This window comes from Sardina pilchardus, chromosome 5, assembly GCF_963854185.1.
Source record: "Sardina pilchardus chromosome 5, fSarPil1.1, whole genome shotgun sequence".
Lineage (NCBI taxonomy): Eukaryota > Metazoa > Chordata > Actinopteri > Clupeiformes > Clupeidae > Sardina > Sardina pilchardus.
Window position 1 is genome coordinate 12,360,958 of NC_084998.1, and position 27,887 is coordinate 12,388,844.

Genomic DNA, 27,887 nt, shown 5'->3' on the forward strand with positions numbered 1-27,887 from the left:
ACATTGATCGCATCTCATTCTATATCACTGTGCCGTGAATTGATACAAATGTTTGAACTGCTGCATCTCAGTATTGCTTAGCAACCATTCTGATAAAAGAAAACTATAGTTTTTGCAGAAGACCAATACATTATCTAATGGCTATAGTAACTTTTTTAGAACAGCAATAAGCCCATGTGAGACTGTAGGATCCAGTGATTTCTGAACAGCTAGAGGGGGTTTTAGGCACTCCACTTTGCATCTGACCTAACGACGCCCCTGAGCAGTTCTAAAATCACAAACCTTTGGCCTCACGGGGCTTCTTGCTTCATGAACATGCATATTGCTTAATGAAATACATGTTTTGAGTAGTACGACATATGGAACTGCAGGATAAAAAGAAACAAAGTGCTTTTACATAATACTCCATTACTGTAATGTACTCAATAAAAAAACAATGTGGCAGACCCATAAGAAAAGACGACTTGTCCAAAGTTCACTGCATGCACATGTGTAAGACATGGCCATACAGATATGGGTGAATTGTACTGTGTGTTTAGCACGTGTGTGGCGCTGGCTCTTTGGAACTCTTTTGGCCCGTGCCCATTCAGACCCACCCTCACCAGGGGGGGGGGGAGAGGCTGAGGGAAGAGAGGGGGCTCTGGGTGTGGGAGTGGGTTCGGTCAGCGAGCAGTAGGGATGGGCATCGCCACGGTGATGTCTCACAGGAGGACAGGCACACTTCTGATGACCTCATTCATGTGCAGAGGGTGGATGTGCTGCATGCTCATGCTGCTGAAGCTATGTGAGTCTCTGCTTCCACCTACTGGACATATTCTGCTACTGCCACCACTGAGGCCACAATCCACTATTCTGTTGTGCATTTTAATCGAATTGTCCAACTAGGTTGTCGATCATTTAAATGAGCAAGATTTTTTTTTTTATGAACAAAAAGTAAAGAAAACTTGGCTTTCCACATAAATAATTAATTTTCCAAATAAATGAGACTATACAGTATACAGGTGTGGCGGGAAGTCGGTGTGCTGCAGTTTCATTACAGGCCAAAACTCAAAAGAGAGGAGATGTCTGCAGGAGCAAAAACAGCTGCCATGGCTCTAGTTTACAAACTCTTTATTTAAACAGTGAGAAGACAGCATATTGCATACACTTCAGAATGTACAGATCCATCTCAAATCTGACAGAATAATAAACACAGTAAATGAAATTATTTCATATAAAGAACAAGTATAAACAGACCATCTCGATAAACAGTGACAATGAAGTTATCCCATAAACACATACTGTATTTCAGAAAGTGTTCCAGTGCTGCAGCAAATCCACTGAAAACCAGTGGACCCTCAGAGTTTAGAGTTCTATGAAATTAACAAAAACATTATTCGTTGCTGAGTTACTACAGTATACTGTCACAACAAAAAAGATCACCTCTTGGGGCTATACAGAATGAATACTAGTCAAGATACTGCATACTCTTCCAGTTGTATTCTTATATCAATAAAACTCTGCGTTGTCAGCTGGAGATACAGTGCAATTCCATGACCCCTGCCTGAAGGCTCTGTGTGCAACAAGGCAACCTTAAATCACATCTCTGTTATAATGCCATGGTTCTGAACAACATTATACATTTGGTGTTAAAGTAGTAATTCAAATCTGACAGACTTGAAAGCTTGTGCCACTGGTTCAGACCATGTGTTGGCTGAGGCATGTATGAACAAATCCAGAATGTAGAAGATTTGTCGTATGCTGTCGTTTGGTTATATCCAGAGATAAAGCAGGATTTATTCCACAAAAAAAACATCTGCTTAAATTACGTTGGATCAAAAGTGACACTGTATCACCAACTGACTTTTAAGAGTTACAGTATTCATGTGTTGATCCTTCCAGAGATTATGGGTGTCTTGTATGCACATTCACATTTTGTGTGTGTGTGTGTGTGTGTGTGTGTGTGTGTGTGTGTGTGTGTGTGTGTGTGTGTGTGTGTGTGTCTCTCTGTGTGTGTCTCTCTGTGTGTGTGTGTGTGTGTGTGTGTGTGTGTGTGTGTGTGTGTGTCTTGGGGGTCATTTGACCATACTTATTTGACCAGTTATCTAACATTGGCAAATTTGGTAAAGCAAGAACAATTACATCAAATTTGTTTCTACAAATTGTAGTAGACTTGCATTCAGATGAGCCAAGGGCTATAGCTAAATAATTACAATGGAAAAAGATGATGAAACAACATTGTCTGATAAATTATCCACATTAGTTTTTTGAGTTTTTCTTTCTACTTTAACAGTTCAGTTTCAGAGTTTGCGTCCATTCTGTTTTATCTCCTCAGTGCAGTTCAAGAGCTGGTCTGAAAGTGGCACGAAGACTTGAAAAATCTCCCCTTTACCGTAAGAGCATTTTTCAAATCCTCAACCCAATTTCTCACTCCAACTCCTCAACACACCTGTTTCAGTTCCCCTGAGATTAAACAGAGTGGACTTAAATTCTGCCCTGTTCAGGGATTTAATAGCAGTGGTACCAAGTTTTGCCAACAAACTTAAGTCATCTATGATGAACAAATTAAAAAGTAAACTAGGTGGCCAACTAGATTATCAATAACAGGATTTTGGTCTGGTGTAAGAAAGCATATAAAACAAAATTCCCCATCATGCAAGCTCCATCACCAGCCACTGCCACCATGTTTTAACAGCAAAATATAGCAAACTATTAACCAATATATCCATTATGACCGTAAAATTATATCAACAAGCTGACATTGTGCTGAAATAAATGAGAAAATAAAAATAAAAATAAAAACCCACAAGGCTGGTGTCCATAAAAGGCAGCCATTTCATAATCCTTACATAAATAGCCTCCCTTAAAATGCACATGTTCAAAGCAAGCATCCATTGTTTTCACTCTTTCCGTGTTTAATAAAAAGCATATTTATTTACATTACTGTTAGTATTTGATGCAACCGAATCTCTCTGAGGCTACTAGAGTTGTGGTGGGAACATTATAACAAAAGGTTCAAATTCATATGACAGAACCTTCTGACATTGAAGTGGATTGACCTTCAGAGATTATCCCCAATTCCGTACCTTGAGTTCCATGAATTGAGACAAATCGAGTCGTTTGAGCAGATCTTAACTTACCCACAATCTATCCCCGTGCATCCCCACCCTGGTTGTCCCAGATGCACACTGTGCCCAAATTTTAGTGTTAAGTAGCGTTTTTTTTCCCACTACCACCACCACCACCACCCTAACTTAGCCCCGGAGAGCGAGAGAGAGATGGAGAGAGGGAGGGGGAGAGGGATAGACAGCAGGTGGTACAGGGGTAGGAGAGGTGGGGAGGGATGGGTGGAGAGGTGGAGAGAGAGAGAGACAGAGAGACAGAGAGAGAGGCTCCTGGGTCTTCATGTCATTCATTCCTGTCAGAGAGAAGCAGTTTTGTTTTTGTTTTGTTCTTTAAGGTGTGGTAATGATTTCCTGTCCGGAAAAGCAGAACAGAAACACAGGCATTCATGACTGAGCACAAAACACAACAGCACAGCCCTGCTGTGGCTACCATGATCGGCCCTTGACACAACACCACAGCGGGTAATGGAAGATGAGACGCAGGTCAAAAGCCTGACTGCGCTCGCAATCCTACAGATGTCTGAGAGGACTCCAGCGAATGGCTGTTCGAAATCAGAGGCTCTTTCTGACTCGCTCTCAAGCCTTTCAATCATCAACATTTCATATAGACTACAAAGTAATTTCATTGTAAAGCAGGAGAGTTAATACGCAATTCACTGCATTGTTAAGAAAACAAAATGATAGGTGGTAAGCTTCATCCCACATTTAAAGTAGCACCCGGCAGTACCAGTTTGGAGTTTTAATATGCCACTTTTGGCAGCCTCCATTACCGGTATAAAAACAAACGATTTTGTTAGTTTAGAGCATTAAGCAACGCCCTTAGCAACTCCCTCAGTAACCACAAAAGTAAATGTATGGAATGTCAAGCACTGGTGATCGCATCCATTGACTGTGGATGGCACACACAGGTAGAATTTAGCACGTTGCTCCGACAGCAATCAGTCAAAACGCTGCTATAACCCCCACACCAAACGCTGTCTGCACTTCAACCCAAAAGCCCATCCTCACCAAGCACATCTGAATATGACTCAGTGAGTAAAAGACATAAGAAATGTAGGGCAGTGTATAGCTATACAAATCACAGATGAATTATGCAATTATACATTACTGTATTGTGAGTGTACTGTTGCATCATTTTTGAATGCTGTTACACTTGCATCCTATGGAACTGTTAACAGCTATAGTGATGATGTACTGTATGGTGAGAAGAGGGCTGCTCTACTGTTCTACTACTGTTCACCTGATCCCCTTCCTTACCTGTTTGATCATCTCCCCTGTCTTCTCGATCACTATGGTCTTGGCCTCCTTCACTGGGGACGTGTACTGGTAGTCGTCGCTGAGCAGGCCCAGGATGGGATACTGGTTGCGGTACCTGAGGGGAGGGCAGCAGCACATGCAAGGGTCACTCCACAGCTCAACGAGACACACACGGGGGAGATGGGACCGGACCGCTTCACACTGGAGCAATAAGGTGCGGATAAGTTTGCATTGTCATGCCGTCATAGTATATCTTCATTTTGATATTTTATATTGTGATAAAAATGTGCTAATGCTGTTGTGGGATTGAAGACATGTAAGGATGAAGGAGATGACAGGATATGTTATGGTTAATCTGCTGCTTTTGTACAACATTACTACTAATATACATGGTCAACATTGTTGAGCTCCATTACAATATGCGTTCAGCAGATTCTGGTTTACACCTCTCTGAGAGACACATTGGCAGAGGACAGTGGAGGTGGGGCGGGCAGGAGTCTCTCACCACAGCAACAGGGTGCTGACACCCAGCCTAGGTGACTACACTCTAAGAAGAGATGTGTCATTTTGACACATTTACAGTATGTGTGTGCTCAGGGATGATACATTTTGTGTCAATTTCAACACAGCAATTGTGTGGCTGGCTTGGTGAAAAACAGCGTTCAGCTATCTCAAAACAACAAACAGAATGTGTATCTACAAAAATATGTACCTTTTTGTTTTTTGTTTGCTTGTTTATATTGTTTTTGTAGCTACACGAAATTAACACAAAATCGTGTCGTCCCTGAGCTCACACATAATGTGTCAAAATGACACATCTCTTCTTAGAGTGTAAGATGAACCGGTTAGAACATTTGAATTTGCTCTTCAGGTCGCTCTGGAAAGGATCCCATTGACATCTGTTTCTGAATCATCGTAAACAGTGGAGCATGTACAGTATTTTCTTTGGAGAAAAACTGCATTTAAAACATTTGATGACAACAGAGATGTGTTTGCCTTTCTCAACCTATTGGGCAAGAGTTTTAATGCACGCCCCTGGAAGTCATAATGTCGGAAGTTTGGGAGCGGGCGTGAAACGGGCGTAACATTAATGGGATCCTTTCCAGCAGAGCAAAATTCAAATTCTCTAACAGGTTTATCTAGTTTGTGCAAACCCTTCTAGTTCACTTTCTCCTAGCTTAGCAGCATCAGTGAGACCCCTTATGAACTCGGTTCGGTTCCGATCAGGGTTTGTTGATGTGAAAGAGGTGAAGTAAACCTTTTCGTGATGACAGTCCTGGTGACATTTTGTGCAGCGCTGTTTTTCTCCTCCTGAAGTCGCTTGATCTCCTGCAAAGTTGCAACAAAGGCAGGAATATTGTGAGGTAGTTGTAATGGATACAGTATATATGAAACATCAACACATAACTCAAATCGTCATTATTTCATTAATCTATTGTGGAATTGGATAATGTGATAATGGATGCAACAAAGTAAAATGAACTCTTATTTGCCACTTGGTTCTGCAGTTCACATTTTTCTGCAGTTGCACAATCCTGCCAAAAATCACACTTATGTGAAACCAGCCTTAGCACTAATTACACTTTTACGTTTAAAACAATGCCCACTGAATACAATATGGAGGTGAACGAGCGCGTCGTTTCACAGCCGCTCACCCCACTAAAACATGACTCATTCTGGGGAGCTGTGGCACAAGCAGATGAAGTGTCCGTGCCACAACTAGGTCTAAGTGCCTGCGGGAATCACGTTTGTGTCTGACCCATGGTCATTTCCCAATCCTCCCCCATCTCTCTCTTCTCCCGCTCGCTTCCTGTCACTGTTCACAGACCTAAGCCCAACAAATATAATGGACGACTAGTACTTTAGCCATAGTGCACAAATAATAACGTTGTGCACAGGCTTGATAGTTCCTCATTCTGTCATACTAGTCTGATTATCAGACGGTGCTGTGCTGTGCTGTGCTGTGCTGTGCTGTGCTGTGCTGTGGGTAATGTGATAAGAGCTGATTGGTCAGGGCGACGGGTAAGGACCTCCTCCTGGCGTTTGACGAGACTGTCGCGCTGCTCCAAGGTGGCCATGAGCTCCGTGATGCGCAGCTGCAGGCTCGTGTCACTAGTGCGCTCTGTGGTGTGTTCTGTCTGGATCCTTATAATCTGGGTCTGCAACACACACACACCCACACACACACACAGAGTCCATCACATGTTCCCACACACAAATAGAAAGCAGATACACATGAAGAGACATATGCTGAGGGAACACACACACACACACACACACACTCTGTCTCCCAGACTCACCCGGAGGGTCTGCAGCTCCTTGTCCTTCTCCTCACGCAGGGAGTTGAGGTTCTGGGTGTACTGGCGGGACAGCTCCTCCGTCTTGGCACTCAGAGTTGAGCTACTGAGCTGGCCCACCATCTGGAGGAGGAGCGGAGGACAGGACAGAGAGAAAGAGAGGGAGGGAGAGAGATGTGTGGGAGGGAGGGAGGGAGGGAGGGAGGTGTGGGAGGGAGAGGGAGAACAGATGAGGACACAGGATAAAAACAGAGGAATGAAAAGAGAGGATTAAAGACACGTTGAAAAGAGAGAATTGAACAACACAGATACAGAAGAGGAATGAAAGGAGAGATTTCAGGAGGACTGATGAGGATGTGAGGTCAGTGATCCAGATCAGACCAGCCCCCAGCTGCAGGGGTGAGGGTAGGGGTGATGGTAGGGGTGAGGGTAGGGGTGAGGGTAGGGGTGAGGGTACAGGTGAGGGTAGGGGTGAGGGTAGCAGTGAGGGTAGGGGTGAGGGTACAGGTGAGGGTAGGGGTGAGGGTAGGGGTGAGGGTACAGGTGAGGGTAGGGGTGAGGGTAGCAGTGAGGGTAGGGGTGAGGGTACAGGTGAGGGTAGGGGTGAGGGTAGGGGTGAGGGTAGGGGTGAGGGTGAGGGTAGGGGTGAGGGACGCAGTGAGGGTGAGGGTAGGGGTAAGGGTAGGGTGAGGGTAGGGGTAAGGGTAGGGTGAGGGTAGGGGTGAGAGTGAGGGTAGGGGTGAGGATAGGGGTGAGGGTGAGGGTAGGGGTGAGGGTAGGGGTGAGGGACGCAGTAAGGGTGAGGGTAGGGGTGAGGGTAGGGGTGAGGGCATGGATCATGATTTTCCAAGAGCACGCACTGGCTAGCTACTGATGTGTGCAGTACACCTGTACCCTCAGTTGCATTGGACATACTGTGCTGTGCTGTCACTAGCTAAATGAATAAATGTAAGTGTTGCAAATGTACCGTAGCATCCATTTGTCCTGCGCCATCCTGTCTAGCTGCTCTAGCCACATTCTTGCGCTCTCAACAGCTGAAAATTAGACAGCTGGCTAGTTACAGACATGTTGATTAATGTCTGTTGCCCTTATAAATGATTAAATTGAATTAAATAAATGGAAAGAAACACTGCCTGTGGGGCCAACTAACCCCAGGCCTTAAGCACCTACACTGATCTGAGGCCTGCTGGATTCCCCTCTGATCCTGCTACTGCTGTGTATCCTACTGAGATGATCCCTGCTCCTATAGTCACATGATGCTGTTACAGGACGCGTGCCCATGTAACTACGAGCATGGAACTGCGTCCTCACTGCATGCGTGTCACTGATCACAGCCCTGTTGTAGCTCCTGCTGATCCCCCTATGACTCCTGTGGGTCTCACTAATCCAGTGGTTCTCAAACTGTGTTACGGGTACCACTGGTGGTACTCTGGGAATCTCCAAGATGTTTTATTTCATAAAGACAAAAATAATCAGTATGTATAATGTTACATTATGTATAAAAAAACAGTATGCATAATGTAACATTTTGAATTGGGCTACGCTACCGTATTTCAATGCTGGTGGTCATAATGGTGTTGCTTGGAGAGCCAATTGTTCTCTGAGATGGTACTCATTGTAAAAAGTTTGAGAACCACTGCCCTAATCTATACCCTGGTGTAGTTGCTACTGACCCTGGACCTGCTGGTGTCCTCTGAATGCTACTGTACCTTCTGTCTGAGCATCTCGTTCTCCTGTTCCAGGGCCTTCTTGAGGCCCTCCAGCTCCTTAATGCGGAACTCGCGGCTGGATTCGCCGCTGCGACTGCTGAGGAGGTGCGTCTCAAGGCTCTGCTGGGAGCTGGTGGTCTCCTTCAATGTGATCTGCACGGAACGCGGAACGAGGAACACAAAACACGACGTTCAGAATGTGGAACACGGAGCAAAAACAAACGGTAAGGAATCAAATATCAGGCTGAACAAAAGACAAAAGAGTGACTGAGAGAAAGACAGCTAGAGAGAGAGAGAGAGAGAGAGACAGAGAGAGAGAGAGAGAGAGAGTGAAAGCAAGAGAGAGAGAGAAATAGAGAGAGGGAACAAGAAAGAGAGATCAGAAAGAGAGAGCAGAAAGAGTGTGACATTGCAAACAGAGGCCTGACTAGGAAGAGTGATGAGAGAGTGGAGGCTCCAGACCAGACCAGCTCATTTCTGCTCTACTAAGCGCTGTACCTGGAGCTGTCGGTTGTTGTCTCGCAGACTCTCAATCAGGCGGTCGTACTGCAGGGCCTGGTCCGACTTGAAGCTCAAATCCCTCTCCAGCTCCTCCTTCTCACTCTCTAGACGCTGCAGATACAGAAACAGAGAGAGAGAGAGAAAGTGAGAGAGAGAGAGAGAGAGAGAGAGAGAGAGAGAGAGGGTTGTAATAGTCACACATGTGTCGAGACTTGAAGGGAAACAATTCTTGAATCAACAATTGTCATGCATGAATGAATACTAAACCTTATCTCTTTTCTCTTGCATACAAACACACACACACACACACACACACACACACAGACACACACAGACACACACAGACACACACAGACACACACAGACACACACAGACACACACAGACACACACACACACACACACACACACTCCCACACACACACACACACACTCCCACACTCCCACACTCCCACACACTCCCAAACACACCACACATTTTCCAGTAAAATGTTCCGGCACAATAACGTTGGTCATCTGCCAAGTAAACACCTAAACTTTACCTACCTGTTTGCCAGTATGGTTTTAGTAAGGCCATAATTCAGTTCACTGCAGGTTTTTGAGAGCTACAGTATACTATAAATGGTTCTAACCACTTTCAAATCCTATTAGGTAAAACATTAGTCTGACTGATGTTCCATGGAATGTTTCCAGACCACTAGGAATGCAGTGAATGAAGGGTGGCTGCACCAGACTAGTAAAATCCTGCTTCTGCTCTTCCTCTGGGGCGCGTGTCCCAAAGGAATAGTCGCTAAATAAGTTAGCTTTGTCGGTTGCAATGCAAATTCCCATTGCCAACCAACTAAGTTGCTAACAGGTTAGCAACTCTGGTTTGGGGAAACGCACCCCAGATCTGTAAAAGAAACGTGTGATCCTCTCTATCACCCCCTGGTGGTGTCCAGTGGTGGAGCACTTACACGCAGGTCTTCCTGCATGTGCAGCAGTTCCTCTCTCAGGCTGCTGAAGGTGGTCAGGAGCAGACGCATGGTCTTGTCGGCCGTCAACCGGGTCTTGACAGGGAGAGAGGGAGAGAGGGAGAAAGCAAAGAGTGATTAGACTTATGGGGAAGACTTCCTGGAACAAAGGAGTCAACTATTTTGGCTGGAGGGAGTTGTCTGAAATGCCTATGACGTGATGTCTGTGTTTCTTCCTGCATGTGAGCGTCAATCTTTATGTTAAGCTTTATTTGTGTGATATCATATGACAAACACATGTGATTTGATATGATTTAACTGGCTTGCAATTAGCAACCAGGCTCCTGTTTCATTTAGGTTTTTTAGGGTGCAAGTAGTTTATTTCTGCAGGAGATAGTGTGGATCTTCACAATTTCAATAAAGCACACTATCATGAAATCAGATGCCAGGGGAAACACACATGTACTTAGCTGCTATAGGGTTAGATTCTAACCAAATAAATCAAATTGGGCATATCCACCTCCCCAGGAAGAAAAAAACGACAAGCTCTCACCTGTAACAGATAGCGGATCTGCTGTTTGGTGAGCTCCGACAATCCTTTGGGGATTAAGGCCTCCACCTCCTGCTTCTCCGCCTGTGGGGCGAGGCAGAGAGAGCGAGCTCAGCACGTGAGCAGTGCAGCCAGCATGAACCAGCCTGTCCATGTGGTCTTAGCAGAAGAAAGGGGTTCCCATGCACCCGCCTGCCATTGTTTTGTGGCCTCGTGACTAATGGTGTGTCTCGATAAGAATTTTTGATGTTGCCAAAATACTAGTGGCCCGTTGGGCTTGCTTGGCAGCCATTTTGAACTGGAATTTTGAAAAACTCTTAATAGTCCAGGTCAAAGCCATCGATATCTCAAAGTTGCGACAGCCGTTGATTTCCATGTTAAAGCCAGATTAGAGCGGTCACGTGGTTAGTGGGTAGACTCAGTAGTTCCCTCGATCCCTGGTTTACTACGGGATTGACAGCAGCGATCGCATTAATATTTACGGTGAATACTCGATGAAAATGACTATAAACTGCATTTCCACATACATATACATTGCTCAATGAAAATGCATTATTATGCACACGACTATAAGTCATGTAGAAAAGTCGTATTATATTCATTCATTCTCAATGGAATAGTTCCCGGAAGTGCCGCCATTGTTTGTTCACGGGAGTCAACGGTAGTGTCGCAACTTTGAGATATCGATGGCTTTGGTCCAGGTGACATGTGAAAGTTATTTTCGTTATTTTCACTTTTTCCAGTAAATCATGAAGCATGCTCTACTTTTGCAGTCTGGGGCTATGTTTTGGAGACAAATATAATGTACTGGACTGCACTGGACTCAAACAACATCCACACGGGACTCGGAGGGTGCAGTGTATCCACTGTGCTGCACTAAGCCAGCTGTGGGGACAGTACACCCCCATGGTTCCACCCTCATCCTCAAACATCTCCCACAACCACACCCGCACATGAAATAACAAATCACGGAGAAACTGGCATGGCTGTCAGACCACACCTTACCTTATAATCAATGGAATCAAGGAGGTGCTTCCTGTGAAAAGAGCATGCCAGTACAGGAATAAAGAAGAGAGAGACACAGAGAGGGAGAGGGAGGGGGAGAGAGAGAGAGAGTCTGAGTTTGAGTTTGAATCAGAAGTGCATTGAAACAGTGGGCGAGTTGCTTGCTCAACCTATTACAGAATGAAATGGGTTTACAGGAATCCAGCAGCCTACTCTGAGGTAGTGCCAGTGTGGTAGGCTCTCTTGCTTCTCTGGTTTCACTCTGTGTGCACTGTGAGTCACAGCTCCAGATCAATGCTCTAGTGAGGGGGAGGGGTGGGGTGTGGGGTTGGGGTGGGTGGGGTGTGGGGTTGGGTGGGGAGAGGTGAGGTGAGGTGAGGTGGGGTGAGGGGTGTGGTTGGGTGGGGGCATCGGTCATTTCTTTCATCACGTTGTTACATAATTGCTAGATGCAATGACTTCTCACTATTACTGTTTGGTGATGTGGTTCTCACGGCTAGCTTGTTGACGGTATCCAATACTTTAAAACAGTGAAGGGGGAAACATATCTGACTAGCTGATGAAATGACTCCCTTCATTTTACACACTTGAATTTACAACATTCTTTTGCCACACTTAATGGAATTTGGCAATGCATAACATTAGCAGGTCTCGAGTAAGGGTCACAGGTGTTAAAACTGCAGTTGGCAAGTCTGACAGATTGAGAGGACTTAACCAACATTTTGAATGTACTGTATACAACTCTTATGTCCCTCCCCCACTACCACCAAGCACACTCCCATCGAGTTTGTGCTTGTTAGTGACCATGCACAAACTGTGATTGACAGTCAGATTTGCCAATGATCATAAAGCCCTTCACTTATTGGACCAGAGGAACCGGGAGCGGTGGATTTTTGCAAAACAAATAACAGGCTCTAGGTGGAGGCAGAAGCTCCAGAAGTTTTTTTTTTTTCTAAAACAGGCTGATTTATGTTGTTCTGTCGGAGCATACTGTCGGTTTCAACGAATATAATCAAAAACATCTGCAACAAACGGCAGCTCTAAGACAGGACCACCCACCGTCCTCTGATCTTGGACACATGCTCCGAGATGCAGGAGTGGATGTCACAGTTCTTGCGGTAGACCTCCGCCAGCAGCTCTCCGAAGTAGCGCGTGTCCAGCTTGGGCGTGGGTTCCGGCTCGGGCAGCTCCGCCTTTATCTCCACCCGCGAGACCTTCTGCACGATGGTCTCCACCACTTCCTCCTGCTGAGAGGACACAACAAACACAGGGGAATTTAAAGTCTACTGTATGTTTGTTAGGGGCGCTGTGGCTACAGCAGGCTACAGCGCTCGTGCCATATACGGGTACGAGTGCCCACGGGGGACCCAGGTTCGCTTCCGACCTGCGGTCATGTCCCGATCCCACCCCATCTCTCTCTCCCACTTACTTCCTGTCTACATCTTCACTGTCCTATCATAATAAAGGCAAAAAGGCCAAAAAATATACTTCAAAAAAAAAAAGTATATATCTCCAGAGAGATACACCAAAGAGGGGGGGAGGTGGTCAAGTTAATGTTACAACATGTAATCTAATGTATTTAATTGTATTTGTTGTTTATTTAGTTTTATTTTGTTTATTTAGTTTTATCTTCCAGGAGCAGGCTAAACTGCAGAGTGATAAATGCAGGGGATATGGGGGAAGAATAGATAGATAGATGGAAGAGAGAGAGGATGAGAAAACAGGTGGTAAAAAGAAGGAAAGAAAAAGGAGGGACAGTAAGGTAATTAGAGAGAGAGTTCCGTGGATGAAGAACGCCCATAAATCTACAGCGTCCCTCAGGAGGTAGTGTCTTAACACGTTGTATGTCTTGTACACGTCAGATCAATCAGATCACCACTAGAGGATTTCCTGACATGCAAAAGCTACTAAGCGGCTTAGTGGAGGAGGGAATGGAATGGTATGGGTTGATCTCTATCTCTATCTATCCCCTCATCTATCAGAACAACCCCCCCCCCCAAAAAAAAAAAAAACAAATGGTTATGCATATAACCACGGTTCTATGAGTTTCGGATGACCGCCAGAGGCGGTGCTGAAAAACGAAGGTTATGCATATAACCACGGTTCTATGAGTTTCGGATGACCGCCAGAGGCGGTGCTGAAAGCACCGCCTCTGGCGGTCAGGAGAAACGAAATAGAACAACACACACACGCTAAGAGAGAGAGAGAGAGAGCGAGAAAGCAAATCATGGGAGGCCACAACTGTGACAGACAGCACTGATAACACACGGTCAAAGTTCTGTGTGAATCTTATGTAATGTGCTGTCACTTTCACACACGGCGCTCAAAAGCTATAGGAATGCCATCACTTATCACTTGGCCCGTCCATGTCTAATGCTCTGTTCAAACAGCAGCCTGCTCACTTATCTGTCTGACAAACGTTCATCCCACTCGACTGAAGACATGAGCCCTGCCCCTCTGCTACGGCCCTTCAGACAGAGAGCCATGTTCCTCAAGCTTCAGTAGAATGTGTAAAAAGATCCGGACCTGAACTTGCGTGCAGGTTGTGAGTAATACTGTGACTCTGTAGCCATAACACACACCCATTTGTTTTGATCCTTAAACATGTCAGTTAATAATTTGAATATACAGACACATGAGACAAACACTTCCCATGAGACAAATTGTGAACACGCAAGTCGTATGCGGCAGTTTCATTCCTATGCCATGACATCAGCACTACAGGTTTGGGAACATTGATATACCAAATGCAATGCCACGTGTTTATATCCTTTGTAAACTACTAATGTTCTAGAACACTTACATGTACATACTGTATCTGTATGGCATCAGTTTTTGAGAGTCCATGACGTGTTACAAATTGTAACAAAAAAAAGATACAAAAGGACAGTCTTGTGTAATCATCTGTGTCTCTTTTGTACTTTTTTATCTTCTTAAAATCTAGGCATTCCAATTGGATTTGCCCTAACTTGCTCTGCTAATGGCAGCATCAAAGCGCATACTTCATCTCATCAGCAAGCAAAACACATGTGTTTTTCTTCTCCTCTGGTCTCCTTGCTGTAATGAAGTGCATGTCTATTCCCCCAGGATGCCCTCAGCACGCCACACGCTGACACCAGACCGCTGACAGCTGACAGATAATCTCGGCGCGGTCGCTCGGGAGGAGCGAGCGCAGCGCACGTCCCGGCTCCAAATGGTGGCCCTGAAATGCGTGCGAGGGCCGAGCTATCGCGGCAGGACTCTGGCGCCAAAATAACGTGCTGCGGTGTGAACCGTTCAGCACTGGCCTCTGCTCTGTCATTAACACACGCCTGGCTCGTGATGTACGATGCATTCATTTCAGAAACAACACTGTTTGTCCTCTCATTCCCTCCCATTCAGATCCCCCCCATTTGAACAAAACACATTGTGTGCTCCATGTGGGAGAGCTGTCTCAGTTTCACCTTCACTCTTTAAAAGGGGGTCTTGGGGCACTATAAAGAACCACGCAGGCTTCAAAGAACCCTTAGGGGTTCCTTTGATGAACTCTTGAAAATAGTTCAAAGAACCATTTAGGGGTGCCACTGCCACCTATGAAACATGCAGTAGAACCATTTTTGGTTCTATATACTGTATCTTTTCTTCTAAGAGTGTAACAAAGCTCATCATGAGTGTGGTGGGAGTAAATGGTGGGAGTACATGCCCTGCCTACCCTACTACTGCTTTGGCTGAGACGCTTTTGAACATGGTTTATACAGAGCAGGTTCACTGCAAAATCACTCTTTGAAGCAAAGACCAGTTAGTAGATAATTCAAGTGCCTATACTCTGTGTCTTCTGAGATCTCACCCCTCCTCGCCACGTGATGATTAACATGTTTATGATGTGTGTGTTCTTTTGAAGTACGGGAAGGTTCAGGTGGCATCAACATGAAAGATGGCGACAGTCTCCTGCAGGTTACTCCCCAAACAATGATTTGATGCGCAGGTGTGGCAAAGCAGTCAGGCAAGATTCCACTGTGTGTTTGTGTTTGTGGTTTGTGTGCGTGTATGTATATGTGTGTGTGTGTGTGTGTGTGTGTGTGTGTGTGTGTGTGTGTGTGTGTGTGTAGTGAACAGGTTCACACGTGTTAGGTAAATACCACCTAGCTTGACACATTTTCTGTTTAAACTACACACATTCTGCACTTTGGTAAATGCTCTGCTGTTCTGTGGCATGGTACCCGCAGTCATTACAATGTCATGCTTATGAGATGTCACGTTTATGAGAAAACAATACTTCTCCAACTTCTCCAATCTCCAACACAGAGAGGCACTGCCCAGAAATCTTCAGACTAGACTGTCCACTTAAAGACTTCAAAAAGCAATGCAGTCCTAACTGTATTTACTGAGCCCCCATAAGCAATTGACAAACAACTTGCTGACACTAGTAAACATAATCTGTAAACATGTGGGAGACACTGAACAGAATCATGGCTGAAAAGTGTGCACATTTAGCTCAGCGTGGCCAAAGAGATGTTATGTCTGTCAGCGTAGCTCATGGAGGTCTGGTGGGTGTGTTGCCTTTGTGGGGCGTGCCTGATGTGGGAACATTCTTTGCATGCTGATGCTAAGTTTGTGTGCAGGGTGATTGAGAGCTGGTTAGCACTTTGTGGATTAGCTGGCTCCCTGCATAAGTCTGACCCAACCAGTCCCCGGCAACATGACACGAGAACAGGTCTCGCTAGGCCAGAGGTGGGCATTTTTCTCCAGAAGCCCTTACTTAAAGTCTGCCGCGGGCCACACTTTTACCAAGTGATTGAAAGACAAAATGCTTTTTTGCTGTTAAATAATGGCACATGATTACATTACACTTAGCCTATTGCAAGCCCATTCTGTTTGTTTTCAAGCAACAATACCTTACAACAAAAATATTTACCAAATATTACCATCACGTCCATAAACATACTGTATGCCTGGAGACAAATGTGGAATTGTGGAGGGAAGAAGCACCTACTGTAGGCAGCATAGTTTGACATTTCTAAGCCAATCCAGAACCTTCAATATTAAACTCAAAATTATGTATGTCAAACTTGTGTTTCTGTGTGATTCTGTGTGAGTGTTCAGGTAGTGTTTTAGTGAAGTTAGAATTGGATCTGGGGGAAAAATCCATGCCTTTCAGTGGGGTAAGACTATCAAAGCCACTCACTAAAAGTGTACTCTGGTCCTTAATTTTAGAAATTCAAGTCTAAATACAAACTTGATACAAACTAAGATTGAATAAACCATCCCATGCTCAATCAAAACAATCGAGACTAACCCTTGAAGAACCTTGTCCATCAATTGAGGGGTTTACACAACCTTTGTCAACAGTTCAATGTTTTCAACAGTCATACTGTAGTGGATAGACCTAAAATAATGAACAATGTGTCAAGCACAGAGAAAAACCTAGCATTCACATCATGCAAATAATATGTCAAATACTTGTACTTCAAAATATTCATAGCATAGTTTTCTGTTTAAAATTGATACTACAGATATTCAAATGTTATCAGTAGTTATCTTCATCCAGAGTTACCTGATCATAGCTGGTTCATTTTATAAGACTTGTATGTGTGTCTATACGCCATACAAATAATAACCAGGAGAGCAACAGAGCAGGCAACAGAATTGTACTTGACTATTGTTTGATTAAGACTAGTTCGTCACCTAAAACATCACCATTTTACTCACAATATCAAAGCCAACTCTCCTCTTTTCTTTTCTTTCCATGAACAGTAATCTGTAATCCAATTACACACCCTGAGTAGAAAGTGAACCTATAATGACTGTTGGTTTATGGCACAGTTGAAAAGTCTCCAATTTGGGTAATCCCAGAATAAAGCTAGAGCTCTGCCACTGACCTCCTCTGTCCAGTTATGCGGTACAAAAGGTTCACGCAAGTATACTTGAATACAGATAAACAACTCAACTCTTTCTTCTGCTGTCTCTCGAAAAGCTAGGGCAACATGCAAATCTAAAAGTAGAAAAACTAACAGAAATCCCCTCCACTCCCACCGACATTAAGTCTGTTAGGACAACCCTGGAGCAATTCTACGGTTTGTGCAACAGTCCAAAAGTATCCTCTGTCAGCTTGGGAAGCTTTACCAATCCGGTGACGCTTGCGCTATTCAAACGTAAGAAGTTAGAATTACCCCGGCTTGGCGTGAGTGGGGAGTTCTTTATCTCTCTGACAGCTTGTTTTTCTCTTCAGGTTTCCCAGTGTCTGGGATCTGTTTGCATGTCGGTGGCTTCGATCCAAATGGCAAACCATTTCTCACAGATACTGAGAAATACTTTTGCCAATTTCATAAGAAGAAGGATTCCACTAAATCATCCAAATATGTCTGTCAAGTGAAACATACCCACCATAGCCTCATCATCCTTTATTCTGTGGGCAACAATGGAGAGGTCTGTGTACCTGAGAGAGCAGAACTGGGTCGCTCCAAGGCATCACTTACACAACAGGAAAAGAGAAGCCCCTGTGTTCATTGGCTTGAATGCACACGGTAGGATCTCAGCTTTCATACAGCCAAGAGGGACAGAGAGAAAGAATTAGACAGACCAACATTTGTTACTACCTCAGAAACAAGATTCTGGTTTCACAGCATGTTTGAAGGCTTTACCAGAAGCCTTTAATCTAAAAGCAGCTCAAGCAATGAGATTTTTACCCTGTGTACTAAAGAATACAACACTTGCCAATTTTAGCAGCATAGTCAGTTTGACCATCAGATTACATCAGTGGGCACTGGGCAGTGGTCAGATCCTGCATATTTGGCACATTTTAAGAAATCTGTATCAACACCAGTAAACCCCTCCAGTGGGTTCTACAAGTCTACAGCAGACAAAGGAATTGGGGGAATTTCATCAGAGAGCTGGCATAACATATCCATTCAAAGTCTCACCACACTCTGTTAAGTTAAATGCTCGCCAAGAAAGTTGACTCCAGCCAGTGCAGTTCTTCACAATGTTTTGTAACCTCTAGCATTTCACTGACAACTTTATGACCTGGTAATTACAGAATGAATTTGAGCCATTAACACAATCATGCGTGTGTAATCATGCTTTGCCGTGGGACTTAAGGGTACATACGACAACTACATTGTGTTAGTGCAAAACAGCATTCTTTTTCTATATCATTGGTTACTGTAGCAATCCAAAGAAACTTTTATCTCTCCAAGCTCCATGCCCAAGTCCTTCTGAAGGACCACTGAGGTGACGCCCTGTCATTAAGATGGGACTGGCTTTGGCAGCACTCCAATAGGTGTGAGCTATAAATTGCCGACGCTACAAACAACTACCTGAATGCTGACGCTAGGATTCTCCCACGATCGGAGAAGAAAGAAACAATTAGCAGATTCACCATCTTGAAATTTCAGGTGGAGTTTAACTATGCATTTTCCTTTCAGTTCAGTTGTGTGGCATTCAGATCGGAGATGAGATATGAATGAGTATTGCAGTACTGTGCAGCTAAGCAGCCTCCAACTCTATCTCCAAACTTTAATGTCTTGACTTTCACAAACGCATATCTAACACACAATCTCATTGTTGAGGGAGTAAGTCCATCTCTGGATCAGTAAAAAAAGGATTGGTCCAATGTCTCTGTTCCCTTGTGGCCCACAGTGGGCCTGCTTCTACAATAACCTGACAACAGCTTCCAGTGTGCTTTTTTATGTCCCCGCCGAGTTTGTGGGTGGTGGTTCAGCACAGTTCTAAGAGGAAACAGATGGTACTTTCCATGGCTGTCAGAGAAACACCTGCAGGCAACTTCGGGGGTCGCTTGCTTCATTTCGTATAGGCTAGAATGTGAGCTAAGGCCGTTTCTAACTCCGCTTTGAAAAACATTAAAACCCTTCTGGACCTGTCCAGATGTAATTCACTTGTGAATCCAGTGTTTTGTCAAAATGAATTGGAGAGAACCAAAAACATCTCTGGCAGTCAGACTTACTGATGTGACATTTCTCACCGGCTCAGGTTTAAGTTGCCAAAAAATGTTAGACAAGGATTGCACTTGAAGGTAAACTTGTTTGCTTCAAAAATGCAGCACAGGTGTCCAGGTAACAACCTGCCCTGGGCGACAGAAGTATTTACACTGTAGTTCCCCAGAGTAAGGCAAAAATGCTACATTTGAGTTTTACCTGGACCTGCTTGAGTATTCAGCTCAGCTGAGCCACTGCCCTACAGAAACAGGTCACAGAGGAGGATGTGACAGTGAACCGAAGTGAACTGGCTCAGCCGGCGAGCTGAAGCCCGGAAGGTGATATTCCTTATCCAGCTTTGGGAACAGTAGCACTGTAGGTTACCTCCTCCCCTGTGTGCATGGATGCATGTTTAAACCAGGAGGACAAGAGACTGGTGCTGCTCTTGAGCTGAGGTAATTACAGTCTTCACGTTACATTAGAGAGCTGCGGAGCTGAAACAATTCAATAATGAATGGGGGGTGGGGAGGGGGGGGGGGTGACCTTTTTTCTCGATTTCAGGTATAATATTCATTCCAATAATATGACTTCAATCTACCCAAAGGCAGATGGAAACATTTAACCTGACATCTGTCAAACAAACGTGTGAAGCCTCAAATTTCATCAAGAGTCTACATTCCCCAAAACCAAGTCTGTGATTTGGGCTGCCCCAGCAGGTATGAAGTCATTGAATTCCGAGCTTCAGTGCTTCTGTCTTTATAATCTGACTAAGAAGTGAGAGTCACTAGACAATTAAGAGAGACTGCAAGTCATTGTTTGACTCAAAAGATAAATAGGATTAAGCCAAGAAATCGGAATAAACTGTTTAATAGCCGTTGGACTTTTTATTTCCAACAACAGAGCATAAGGCTAAGAGGAAATCATGTCAGATGTCAGCAGGTGCTTCTATTCAGAAGACGTGTACATTCTCTGGTATTCTCTGTGAATCCTGACACTAAAATGCCAACCCTCAGTCATTTAAAAAAGCCTGTGACGAACAAAATTGCCGTCTTGACATTTAGAACAGAATTTGTATTGAGCAGCGACTGCGGCCCACACAGACAATGTTAGAAATCTCATCTCACCTTTGGAGTCTACAGTACTGACAGGGCAGTTCTACATCTAACTACATCTTACACTTACTTGCCAACAAAACAAAACCAACAACTACAAAACCACAGGAGACTCTTATAAACTGGATGGAGATGAAGAACCCCTCTCACACACAGATTTCTGTGCTGTTTAGACTTGTGGGTGAGTCACCTCTCTCTGGTTACGATACATTGGTATGGATCAATACATCCACGTCATGATATCTCCATGGTCCAGGATTGTCCTTATTTGGCCATACTGTAAGTTTGTCCACTTGCAGAAATAAAACCATCAAAAGTATTTTAACTAGATCACATACATAACTTTAGCAACACAATCACTGCAGACCAGGACGTTGCCTTGCCTTACGGACTGATGTTGTATCATACTGTAGGGAGGCCTGTGCTTTTTAACCCCATCTTTCCGCACTGGTTAAACACATCAGGAATCATACTGAGGGTGCGCAGAAGCAACGCTGAGAGCTGAGACCTGAGAGCTGCTGCTTCATACTCAGGTCCTCCCAGACAACATTTCCCCTCCAACAACTTCCCCTTCCCACATGCTTTAAGGAGAAATCCGGCAAGTTTTCACATAGATCTCCATCTCTCGAAAACAATCACTTTTACCTAGCTTGAGTTGCTACAACCAGCAGCTTATGCAGCCAGGTGCAATCTGCATTGTGTAGAACCAATGCGTTTCAGCCCTGCACACACACACGGATTTGAAACCCACAAACAGCACCACCGCGAGTGTGTTGGCAATCGAGCTAAAAGCCCAAGCTACTAACTTTCTTGCCAGCAGCACTCTTGAGACGTAAGGGAGTGAGGTTTACAAATGTTCCACACGTGACCCCCCCACGTACAGTATATGCCCCCAGAGTGTAGCGCTGTAGCTGATCTATGTGAAAACTCACTGGACGTCTCCTTTAAGTCTATACTGTATGTTGCACTGCACTTGACAGCTGCTTCCACTTTCTGTCATACTACAACCATCACTGTATGGTTAAGATGTTATCTTCGGTGAACTTTGATCCTATACGTCAAGAGTACTGTAGCACACAGATGAGATAGGGACCTCAACCTTAGCTGACAAGATGCTCCTTGCACAACTCCATTTACTGACTCAGTGGGAACTTCAGTAATACCTGCATAAACAGGTGCTGAGCGCTCTTCAACAAATTGTCTCACATGCCACAACCTGACCTAACGATACTGAAGCGATAACCGAAGTGCGCTGTGGGATGTTTTTGCACCGTGCAGCGTCTTTGAATGGCTTCTGATGATGAGAGTGTCCTGGAGAAGCTTACTCACACCTCTGAATCACAGTCTACCTGTCTGACTTTTGAACCCACTTACTCTGTAAAGAAAAATTACCAAGCAAAGGCATTGGAAAACCTACACAGGAAAATCTACACAGAATTACTATTTCCTCGATCCTGGAAGCAAAATGAATTAGTGAAAGAATTATTTAAACTAAGTATGTGAAAAGGCCTGTGATGTGTAAGGACTTTCTATATGAACTTGACATTCTGCACTTACATACACTGGCCCCCACCCCTCACTGTTAAGTCTTTTTCATCCTTCATCTATATAAATTGTTCATCTATGTAAATAGTATATAATGGTTTACAGTAGTATCTCTATAGAGATAAAATAAATATATAAATATAAAATCCCTTGAAACCTTTCAGGTCCTGAAACATGGCACACCCTCAACACACCCTTCTTGGTTATGTTGTCTCCTGAACACAATGACGTGTGGATGTGTGGGCACACTGCCACAAAACACACACACACACACCCACACACACACACACACACACACGCACACAACTCAAACTCAGCCAAAACTATTAACTGGAGGCATAAGCACCACAAGGTTAGAACAGTAACGCTGGGAATTGAACCGTTTTGCCTAAAGCCCAGCCTACTGTCCTCAAAAATGGCTGAACCTGTACATGACTCTGGGCACATTGTCAGTTACAAGGAGAGAGCAAAAGGGTGTGTGTGTGTGTGTGTGTGTGTATGTGTGTGTGTGTGTGTGTGTGTACCTTTTGAATAAATTCATGAATCATGCATCGAGTGCAATGAAGAGCATACAGTATAAGGATGAGCACCCCTCGTAGGACTGGAGGAGCAAGTGACAGCATCCGTACCACATTCGGGTCCAAGTGCCCACGGAGACCCCGGTCTGAATCCGAGCTAAAGTCATTTCCGGATCCCACTCTATCTCACTCCCACTCGCTTCCTGTCAGTCTTCATTGTCCTATCTGAATAAACGCCAAAAGCTCAAAAGCATACTTTTAAAAGATGTGCTCCTCTCTCAGACAACAACTTAGGCTACACTGTAAAATGTTTCACTGTGAATTTACAGTAAATTGCTGGCTAATAATTGCATGACTTTCACAGTAATTTACCGGTACTATCTCACAGTAAATTACTGTGAATTTCATGTTTTACTGTAAAAGTCATGCAACTCAGTAGCCAGCCATTTGCTGTGAATTTACAGTATCATGTTGTGTATAATCACAATACCATACTGTATGTTTTCATTTTTACTGTAAAAGTCATGCAATTATTAGCCAGCAATTTGCTGTGAATTTACAGTGAAAGATATTGTACATTTGAACATTTGATTTGTGATTTACCTGACCTATACCAACATGTTTTGGATCTGGTCAATAAAAGCAACAACAAAGAAAATACCATTTGAACTTTTAATGAACACTTTTCAATGAAAATCATTGAGCAGGCCATACAAACATTATAATATGAAGACATAGGATTGAACAAAAAAATATTGTACAGGCCTGAGACGGTGCAGCATAACCTTGTCTGATTTGACACGGAATGAGTCAGGGGGTAAATAGTGCAGTGTGTAAGTGCAGTATGGCAAGTCCATGTAATGCAGTATGTCTGCTCAGGATGCGAATGGCATGAGGAAAGAAACTCCTCCTCAGTCTTCTGTTTTAGCCAAGTGGGATCAGACGTCTGCGTTAACTCAATGGTTTAAATAGTCCATGGTCAGAGTGTTAAAAAATGTTGGCCCCCTGTCCGTCCTCTTCTGGTCCTGCAGGGGTAGGGTGGTGCTCTGATGGTACCTTCGGCAGTAAATCAAGTATCTGTAAAAGAGTACAATAGGCCCTGTCCATGAATATAACTAATACAAACTACTCAAACTAGTAATCTTTTGTGACAAATAAAAAAAATACCCACATTAGCAACCTATAAGTCAGATGCAATAGTTACAGTATAAGTAATGCAGATGTCGGGTGCTTTTCTTTTGATAGGAAGGATATTTCAAAGTGACCCCACAGTTCTGAGCAATAGTATATCTGTGTGATATCATACCTAAGTGCAACACTGTCTCCAGCAGCTCCAGCCTTTGTACGTACACCACCTTTCTGATGCCTTACATCGATCGTCCCCCATCTGACTTGCAATAGCAGCCTTTGGCTCCACACTGAGATTGTGACATGGCACCTAAAAAATAAAACAGCAATTGTCATACACCTTGTCATTGTTGAGCAAGATTTTTAAAAAATGAAGCATTAAAAAATAAGTAAGACAAGTCAATGAAATGTACAAACAGATATTATAATTACCTTGTGAAGGCACCCTTGTCACCACCACCATCACCATCTACTGTATGTTAATTCCTGGTATCAGTTTATTTGTGAGGGCTCTGTCAATAAAAGATAGGATTTAACATAAGTATGCATTCTATACAATACACTTGAAATAATGAATATGCTCAGTTTGGCAGATATTCACAACACTTTACATTACCACCAACACAATGGTAAACATGGATATTTCAAGAGTATAGTATTTTAAGTAGCTGCATTCATTCACAGTAGAGCACTCACAATGGTACCAATAAATACATTCAAAACACATTAACACTTACGCCAGGGAAGCAGCTATGGCTTCTAGACGTCATCAATTAGCAAGTAGTGCAATCAGGACAGACCGACTTTACCCGGGATGGTTGATGGAGCCCACTACACAATCATAACAACAAACAGACAAGGAAGAGAGGGGATAAACGTACAAATAAATGCACACATCATAATGCTATATGTAATTCTGTACAATTTTTGTATGTGAATGTGTGCAGGGCCGGACCTACATTATTCTGGGCTGTCTTCGTATGGAAGTGGCACAAATTTGGAATTTTCGAGAATGCGCTCAGTGTTCCCAGGGCAACAGTCCTCACAATGCAATGTCTGTAAACAGAGGGAACAGAGGGAGACTAAGATTAATAAGTTGCAAAACACACAGAAGATAAAAAGATCATCACTGAAGCACTACACTCATATGCATTTTAAATAAACACATAGTTAGGCGCAGATTAGGTACTATATCAAACAAGGGGTAAATAAGGGCTATGAAATGAAGAACATGAAGCCAAACCAGACCCGGCTCCAGGGGGGGGCAAAAGGGGGCGGTGCACCCTCAAACAAAAAAGGTGCCCCCTCAGTGTTACCTGGCCTAATCCTAACTGTAGCCTTTTACGATTGAGAGTGCCCCCCTGAAAATCTCAAATGCCCCCTTTATCACTGCTCTCTGCAGCCGGGTCTGAGCCAAACACTACCCTTCACAACCTAAAGTGCATCATACCCCCATTCACATCCTTGACACGTCTGTTAATGACAATGGCCATACTAAACTGCAGTTTAGTTAAGGTTAAGGTGGGAGATAAATTACTACATTCATTAGTTTTACTGGTCCTTTGTATCGGCACTACTGTATATCAAATTTAAATTAAGTTATCTACCTAAGCCTATGTCCCATGACAATTCTTAAGTCACGTTAGTTAGGAAAGTAACGTTAACAACTCTCATCTGTGTCTGCAATGTTAACTTAATGTTAGCCTGCATGGCTACAATCAGCCACTTTAAAGATAGCTAACGTAAATGTTACTTGCGCCTGATATTTCATTCAAACTTAAACTACATTCACAACGACATCTTACACAGACGTATTGTTGGATATGATATTAACTACCATTCCAGATATTGCACATAATCGTGAAGTTAGCTATTGAAAAAGCTAACTCTGCAAATGTTAGCGATTCTTAGCTCGCTAGCTAATGGCTAGCCAGCCACTTCTAACACAACCGGTTTTGGTAAACATTACAGTATAACACCAATATATTTTTTTTTAATTAAATTCCCGTTTCTAAATAACATACAAAAGCACTGTACTTCTTACCTTGGATATGATGGCAGAGTTTGTACAGCTTACACATGCAGAAAAGTGATGATTGAAGTCACTGGTGGACGGCTGAGTTGAAAATTCAGTTGAGGGTGGCAGGTGCGGGTGGGAGGGGTGAACGTTAGAAATCGCCCCACAATGCTGTGCGGTTCAAGTGCAATTCAAATTTCACAACAAGGTGCTGTAATGTGATAGAGCTACTGTGATTTTACAGTAAATGTTTGAGTACAGTAATTTACTGTGAAAGAATACTGTAAGGTATTGTGAAATCACAGTAATATTTAACAGTGTATGTCCATGCCATATGAGTACACAGGTAGGGATGTGCATGCATGTGTGCTTGACTGTTGTTTCTCACGAACCCCAAGGCAAACACTGAACAGGTCAGCACTCTCCTGCACAGAGCTTTAGAAAAGCTAAGGAACAACCTACTGGGATGACCGGATTCGTTAATCTCAGCATAACATTAGAATACACAACTTTTGTTTTGATAACTTAACTGGTTGGGGTTTTACTGTCAAGATGAAGAATACACTGTCACATGACTTTTAAAGTCAAAGAAACACCCACTGTCAATCATGTGTATGTTTCCATGCAGATTTGTAGATGTGTGTGCGTGTGTGTGTGTGTGTGTGTGTGTGTGTGTGTGTGTGTGTGTGTTAGTGCATGCGTACCTCTTGATGGACTGGCTCTGGGCTCTTGGCGGGACTGGAAGTCTGGCTGAAAACGGAGGGAGCATTTCCATTCTCCACCTGTGAAAGTAAAGCAAACAGATTCCTGTCATCCTCATCAAAGATCCTTCATTACTCCGCTTTAACCCTCTCTGTCCTCATCCATACTACAGTATCAACCCAGGCTTTTAATCAAGATATGTCCTGCAGGCAAGGCATAAAAGTGACACAGCCCATATCACGACCATTCTCAAATAACACATTCTACTCACAGGCCTCTCCTGATGGCTAAACAAACACTCTGATTAGGCCTGGCTTGCAGATAAACTTTTAGACTGAACTCACCACAACGTCCTCCACACTGCCGACGCTGATTCTCTGCATGCCCACATTCTGCATGCTCATATTCTGGATGCCCATATTCTGCATGCCGACATTCTGCAAGTATACAGGTGTCAAAACCTGTTGTGTCATCATCTGCTGCTGTGGGATAACCTGCGCACCTTGGTTGACCATCATATAAGAATCGCCCCTCTGAACAGGGACCAGGTAACGCATACCACCATAAACTGCATTTCCATCCAGGGTACCATTAATGTACTGCACTTGCTGGGACACAGGCGATACAGGAACACTCACGGTCCTGTATGTTGCGCCGTCAGTAGGAGAGACAATTCCCGCAACGTTTGGTTCCGAAGCTACGCTAACTGTGCGATACACCGTGGAAGTTTTGGAATAAGGAAGCGTCATCTTGGCAAGAAGTTAAGTTCGCTGCTGCTGTTGTTTTTCAAGACCTCTCTCCGGCGAACAACATACGTTACACACAAAAACAAGTGCGAGCCCTTATCACGAGAAAATGTGGTGTACAGGGTAAGGAGTTGAGTCTGCGTCAGCGTTGCCGTAGTCTACACTACTTCCTTGAAAAATGCGGCGTACAGTGGGCTCAATATGCAAATATTCCACAAGGACACACCTACAGGTTGCAGTCCCAGCGCGCCACCAATGCGCGCACGGACGTATCGAAGCAACGGCAAAAAAAAAGCGGAATGATTATTATACCATTCCTACCTACATTAGCTCCTAATTACCACTTAGGTGGCCAATGTTTTGCATATAACAGACAGAGACGAAGTGAAGTTGTACATGCGTCACTCAGTCGAATCCAAGACACCTTTCCCCAGAGAAAATTCAGTCCATAATAAGGTTTCAAATATCTTGTTTTAATATTTCCCGGGTGCACAATTAAATATAAAGCCATAATCAATCTCTCTGAAATAGATAAATTCCCACAGATAATGAAATCACTCAGTCGGGCAGAATGACAAGTATATAACAATAGAACAGACAAGCGCAGACGACCGAGACAATTGCCAGTTTTGACTTTGGATTGGAAACCTATCGCCTAGCTCAAAAACTAGATTGAAAGTCAGTGATCTTGACACTGACAGTCAAGTTAAATAAGGATCCAAATATTTTGGAATGGTGTTGATGTCTTCTTTAGGTAATACGAAAAAAAAAAAAAAAAAAGAATTTGTAATCTCCCTGCACATTCTTAAACCCCAAAATATAGCCCATTTG

The 27,887-nt window shown here is 43.8% G+C and overlaps 1 protein-coding gene and 1 long non-coding RNA gene across 3 annotated transcripts; both read right to left on the reverse strand.

The window, feature by feature from the left end:
* Window positions 1-1,093: 1,093 nt before the first annotated feature.
* Window positions 1,094-27,214, reverse strand: pof1b (POF1B actin binding protein). 2 transcript variants are annotated; one of them, XM_062536499.1, is made up of 13 exons: window positions 26,655-27,214; window positions 26,313-26,390; window positions 12,435-12,622; window positions 11,376-11,406; window positions 10,374-10,454; window positions 9,824-9,916; window positions 8,866-8,979; window positions 8,368-8,520; window positions 6,662-6,781; window positions 6,392-6,520; window positions 5,620-5,690; window positions 4,362-4,476; window positions 1,094-3,397 (listed from the first exon to the last, which is right to left on the reverse strand). In XM_062536499.1, the coding sequence occupies exons 1-13, from the start codon at window positions 27,057-27,059 to the stop codon at window positions 3,392-3,394; spliced, it is 1,584 nt and encodes a 527-aa protein (XP_062392483.1). In that variant the 5' UTR covers window positions 27,060-27,214; the 3' UTR covers window positions 1,094-3,391. The 2 variants fall into 2 exon arrangements, with proteins under 2 accessions (XP_062392483.1, XP_062392482.1); XM_062536498.1 differs by having other exon boundaries at window positions 1,094-3,455.
* LOC134080195 (uncharacterized) lies at window positions 23,122-26,262 on the reverse strand. Its single transcript, XR_009939173.1, has 6 exons — window positions 25,636-26,262; window positions 24,551-24,647; window positions 24,329-24,422; window positions 24,024-24,103; window positions 23,770-23,901; window positions 23,122-23,540 (listed from the first exon to the last, which is right to left on the reverse strand). It is a non-coding gene; the product is annotated as an uncharacterized LOC134080195 (long non-coding RNA).
* Window positions 27,215-27,887: the final 673 nt, after the last annotated feature.